The sequence below is a fragment of the Triplophysa rosa genome, linkage group LG12 (genome assembly GCF_024868665.1).
Source record: "Triplophysa rosa linkage group LG12, Trosa_1v2, whole genome shotgun sequence".
Lineage (NCBI taxonomy): Eukaryota > Metazoa > Chordata > Actinopteri > Cypriniformes > Nemacheilidae > Triplophysa > Triplophysa rosa.
In genome coordinates this window covers 23,029,809-23,036,033 of record NC_079901.1, presented here as the reverse complement: position 1 = coordinate 23,036,033, position 6,225 = coordinate 23,029,809, and the positions used below count along the sequence as shown (strand labels likewise).

Genomic DNA, 6,225 nt, shown 5'->3' with positions numbered 1-6,225 from the left:
CATTTTGTTAATAAATTTGAACTGGCTCATTTTGCATCAGGAGTAGGTGCGTGTCTGGTACGCTACTGTTTCACACCGCATGCATGAGCAGAGTCTTCGTGTCGCGTGAGCCCTGAGCAGCACCCATAGTGCAGCTGAAACGCGACTGTCGGTGTACCATCCGTGATCCTTTTCCCCTCACAAGATGCATACAATATAAGCATATAACATGATATGTACTTTAATCTGTCTCTTTGGGTTATGGTGATTTGTCGTTGGGTTTTCTGACTTGTCTTTTTGTTTTGTCATTGTGTTTCTGACTTGTTATTTTGTTTCCCGAATTGTTGTTGTGTTTTACGATTTGCTATTTTGTTTTTAGATTTTATATTGCGTTTTCAGATTTGTCATTTTTATTTTTATTTCACTTATAGATTTGTTTTTAGTTTTGCGATTTGTTGTTTTGTTTTGCACTTCCCGGCCACCATAAATTCTACATCACGGGAGAAATGTTAATTTGTTAAACAGGTTTGTGCAGGTTGTTTAGGAAAAGTCCATGTGCATCCTAAAGAAACACATTTCTCCATTTTAAGAAGGCATGTTTGGTAATTGAGCTATATGCAGAATTTAATCAAATTTGTAGACAAATAGCCTACATGAATGCATAGTAGTGGAAAACCTTTTACTTTGTTTTCAGTTTATGAACAAACAGCTATAATGTTGGAATATAAACATTGCAACAGTTTTAATCGTCACTCTCAAGCGTTCCCAATAAATGTTAGACACCTGCAGGATGTGTAACTTGGCCTTTAAATGGCATCGATTTTCTTACCTGACGCCACTTAACAAGCAGTTGTTCCCATCATTATGGGCTCCTGAGTCACAGGGCACGGCAGGGAGCTTCATTAATCGATTAAACTTGGCCGTACACAGGAGATGGTAGGCTATATGATTAAATTTTTATCATGTGCTCTTAGTTTAGTCAGGCAAAATGTTTACATAAGGACTGATAATCACCAAAAGACAATTTAAATAAGGATTATTGTGTAAAAGAAAAGCAGTAACTGACGTATTATGTCTGTGGCTCAGTGCATTCTTTGGCTTTAAAGAGGACTAACTAATCACATTAAAAGGAACAAAAATACTACCTCAGTCTGATCTGTAGAGCTTTACACTAGTAGTAAATAGGGTTCTAAATTCTTCTATAAATATCCTTTTAATAAATTGAGCAAGAAGAACCTGCCAAAAAAAATCTGAATAAATAAACTCTTATGAGGATTGGTATTTATAAATACCAATAACAACATCAAGTAAAAAGTATGAATGCATAATATATGTGAGGAGAAATAATGAATTATGCTTTAGGTCCAGCCTAAACATTCAAAGGAAACGCAAACATCATTTACTTGATTTATTATAATAAAAATATTGTATGTACACTCATTTTACCATAAGTACAATTCATATGTACAATTCAACTATCATACTAAATTGTTGCCAAATATGAAAAGACAAACCACCCAAGCTTCATTTCTTCAGTGAACAAAACAGTGATGGAGCACGTGCACCAACAGTTTGCTGAGAGAGGAGTACCAAAATCCTCAGAAATACAAAGATATGTCACCTATACGAACTGAACAAAAACAGATAGGCCTAACTGTTGAATAATCTGTGATCACAGTCGTAAACTTGACCTTGTCTTCATCAGTGATGAAACCTCTATTTACCGATATGCTCAAGTGAGTAAAACTATTTTGCATGACAAATATAGAATGTGTATGCTAAATCTACATGTTCGTAATGCAGTGAATTTATTTTCCCAATAAAAGATCTCACACCTGATCGGTTGTTAAACCTTTAACTGATAGAAGCAGCTATATTCTTCGTTTCTCTTTAAACAGATGTTAATACTTCCCATCAAAATGTTGGCAATGCGCGCATCTCAACATCAAGAGCATTTTAAGACGTATACACGCCTACTGTCGCAACATGTCGTTGCCTTTACATTCAGACGGAAAATCTAAAGCCCTGAGCCACTGTCATCCTGACAGGCCAAATAATATATGTAGGCTATCACAATCTTCAGCCATTATAGAGAGTAACTGTCACTCAAAGATTGATCACCAAATATCCCAGAATTCCAGCAATGAGTAAAACCGCGGTGAAAATGATGCCCGCGAACACTTTCATCAAATCAGTTTCTCCCTCGACCGTTTCTTTGGGTTCCTCCTCGCAAATGGAAATAACCCCGACTGATGAGTTTCCGACACTGACTGTGGATTTTAACTCGGCGCCCGCTTCCTGTTTCGCCTCCACGGCCCACGGGGCCACCTGGACCTTCATCTCCATCTCCTCCATCATCTGGTCCACCTTCTCGATCTCAGTCTCCAGCTCTTTGAGGTCGGTGGTGTCGATGTTCGCATCCGCCTCGTACTTCATGTTTTGGACGCTCATGGCTCGGGCCGCCACGGTCGTGGTGCTGCCCGTCATCCCGGTCTGGATGAGGTGTCTCGTCGGCACTTTCAGCGGGAAATCCTGCCCGATCTCCAGCGATCGTTTCATGTCCACCTCCAGTAGCTCCATGCTGCTGCTGAAGAGCACCCACAGGCGCTCGTATTCCGCGCGGTCATCTTTGCTGATGTTTTTGTCTTTCAACAGAGCCGTCAATTTGGTCCTGTTGGCCACGGCCAGCTCCTGCGCCTTTTTGCGGGTCTTCTTTAGCTCCTCTCGCAGATTTTGAGAATCCGACGTGCTCCCCAAAGCGCTGACCAGATGCCTGTAGCAAGCGGTGACTTTGTTGAGCGCGTCCAACATCGTTTTGCATTCGTCTTTGCCCATGTTTGCGTAGCTATGGATACGTCTCTTACTAGAAATCCAGAAAACAAAGTGCAAGACTGTAGTGACGGTCAGTCCGCTTTATTAATAATAACAAGAGCAACGCGCTGGTGCTGATGCTGATGCTGGTGGTTTCTAGTTGCCGCGCGAGCGGAGCAGCCATACAAATGCAGCGAATTCTTCACCGTCCATGTTCCCTGACGGTGACAGAGAGCAGTCGGGCTTATCACTAAATGGATCCCTAAACGGCTTTAGTTTCGCTGCCGGAGATTAGACGGCTTCAGTATGTCCGCGCAGTGAACTGAAAACGCTCGCTCTCCTTCGTTGCGCGAAACGTTAACGCGCGCCAGATGTCCATGTGAAAGATAACAGGTGTTTGTTTCGAAACTCCAACTGGTACGTCTGCCTCGTATGACGTCACGCGGGCATTCCGAGAGAGCGATGTAAACATTCGGATCTTCTAAAGATGGAACGTCAACAAATGTCTGCCTTCTCTTCCGGTGGTTTTCACGTGTATTGTTTGTCCGAGCCGATTAGGATGTTGAGATACTCAGAAAGCAGCAATCCGCTATTCTCTAGGTTTTGGTGATGCTTAAATAGCCTTCCAATAAAAGCTTGCTAGCGGAATAACCAGTCAGTGCAGAATGTTCTCTAATAGTAACCTGCTGGAAGATCAGACAAACTTGTCGCGATTGGTTGGCCAATAGAATTTTACACCAATTCTTTCTAATATTATAAACCTGTAAAAGTATAACGGAGCCTATTATATTATATTATATTTTGAAAGATTGGCTAAATTATCCATTCAACTATTCATTTGTATTTATTTTTACCACCGTGATAATTAGCAAAAATATGTATTAAATGTTTAATTAAATACAAATTGTATTATTCTAAAATAATACAATAAACATTAAAGTTAACTGAAAACAGGCAAAAATGTTACCTGGTCAAAAATCGCTCTAATCGTTAATTTTGTAAAACTATGTTATGTCAGGAAATGACATCACTGTGACTTATTCCAGTTTCAATTGCAAAGTTTTCAGAAATATTTTAATATTATTCTGTACTTTATTCACACAGAAACTTATGGAACTTTATCTTTTATTATATTATGATTTTTTATACATAAATGTATGTTCATTTTGTAACATATATATGTTATGTTACATATGCATACACATTATACATCAAATATGATATGGCTTGACTTTAGACTTTTAACAAGGCAAAGGTGTTATGCATTGAAATGTATACAGTAAATGTTTTTATTATATTAAAGCATAACAGGTGGCAGAGTCACATGAGAACATGCAGTGCCGTATTTAATCAGCTGATTTTCATAAAACCATTACACTGAAGGCATGGCTGCCTGACAGCTTTGTAAAGTGCTTGAAGAGTCTGTAGCAAAATACAGCATATAGCTCCAGTGAGTTTGGAACACCTCACAACTTTATCCATGATTTGAAGTGTTGACTCTGAGTAGTTTACAGGGTTTATTCTGTTAACCAGCAGAGCTTATGGCTTACATTTGGACTTTAAAAGAGCAAGTCATTCTTGATTTAGATGATGCAAACATACCAAAATTAGACAAACAGACTGCTCATAGAATGCCGCTGGATAATAGGCCTATTGCCATTATTTCAATATGGTGTAGACTCTATATTTGTTTTGAATGTAGCTTCATCTTTACATATTCCCCCTGTGCGGTCTCTGTTCACTGAAAGAATAGCTTACTTCAAACTACAAGCTGTTATAGTGCAAGAACAATCTTTTGAACAGTCTAGATAACTTTGTTGGGACTTTAAATGAGTGATTATTTGCAACCTCATCAATTGCCTTTTTCACATGCATATGATACGCCAATTTTAGAATGCGTGCGTGCATATTAAATGGAAATTTCTCTTATTAACCTGTCCCCTAACCCAAAACCTAATGTTAGGATGCGTGCATATTATAACCTGTACCATAACCTAAACCCTCAACCTAACAGTATTATTTGAATTATTTCAGTGTTCATGTACGTTTCAAAATGGCTGCTCTCCACCAAGGTGCACGCAAACTTTGGGTATGCACGCAAAATTGAAGTTTGGCGTACATATTGCACGATATTGCAACAGCGTGCATGTTTTTTTCTCGATGCAAACGGATAGCAACCTTATTAGATGCATTTCTGAAACTGTGGATGAAGTGGTCAGTTCTGAATCATACAGTATTTATACATACCAGATTTAAAGAGGTAGTACACCCCAAAACAGTAATTCTTACATAATTCGCTCACCCTCGGGTCATTCTAAACCTGTATGACTTTCTTTTGCAGAACACAGAAGATTTTGAAAATATTGTTTACTGGCCATGTAAGTTTAATTTATTTCGTCTTGTATTGAGAAAATTAATTTAAAAAAGAGAGACAGAATCTTTCCGAATGATGCGTCTTGGAAATATGAGTCATGTAAGGAATAACATCTCCAGCATTGTCTTTCAGTTTAATGACAAGGCTTTGTTTTCCATGGGTCACTTTCACTTAATCACCACTAGCAACCACTCAACCATGTGTTACATTCAATAGCATCTCATTTCAAAACATCTTATGCCAGATTGAGCCTCTCAATAACAGACAGACACTTGATATAATGAATCCAGGGACAGATGGATTACATGTCTTGCTCTGCATTATTAATTCTGTGTTGACAAATGATATTGCTTTTACAAATAAAAAGCAATGTTCCATGCTACTTATATTTCAGTCGCATTTCAAATCTGAGCTCAGTTTGTGACATTGTTGAGATCTTTTCAGAAACTCGAGACACGACTCTTTCTCTCAGGAGGAATATCTGAGACGCAGATGAGACGGAATACAATTCCATTAGCTCTTTATTTAATCCCACTGATAGGAGAAATTACTGAGATTTTAAAGCGATCCAATATGTGATTTTTCTTATGGGGGCAATCAAATTCATGATTTTGGTGTTGTTTATGCATTTTTCAGAGCTTTTATTCAAAGCAATACAGGAACTTTTATTCAATACAGCAACGTGATCTTCAATACCATATGGTGTAGTTTTCTAGAGAGAACGAAATAATTTGGATGAGCAGCTCTGAAATATTAGCTCTTGATAAAAAGACGACACGTTGAGTTTAGAATGCCAAATATATTTGAACAAAGGATCAGTCATGCATTAATGAGGAGTGAATATTGATTTTCTTTTCAGCTTACCCTTATAGCGCACATGCAAACGCAGGTCAAAGTCACGGCTGTGTGATGGTTATGAACCTGCGCTGATAGCAGGAATGTTGCAGACAGAATCCCAGATGGGGGCAACACTTTGCTTCGGTTATGTCACCATTGTTCCTTTCAGGGAGATGCTTCCAGGCTTCTCTCCAGGGACGTTGATTGCAATTAACTCGAGATGC

General features: G+C 38.7%; 1 protein-coding gene across 1 annotated transcript; it reads right to left on the bottom strand.

The window, feature by feature from the left end:
• Nucleotides 1-1,374: 1,374 nt before the first annotated feature.
• Nucleotides 1,375-3,539, bottom strand: si:ch73-167i17.6 (regulator of G-protein signaling 9-binding protein). Its single transcript, XM_057348311.1, has one exon. It carries the CDS (start codon nucleotides 2,812-2,814, stop codon nucleotides 2,086-2,088), a length of 729 nt encoding a protein of 242 aa, XP_057204294.1. The 5' UTR covers nucleotides 2,815-3,539; the 3' UTR covers nucleotides 1,375-2,085.
• Nucleotides 3,540-6,225: the final 2,686 nt, after the last annotated feature.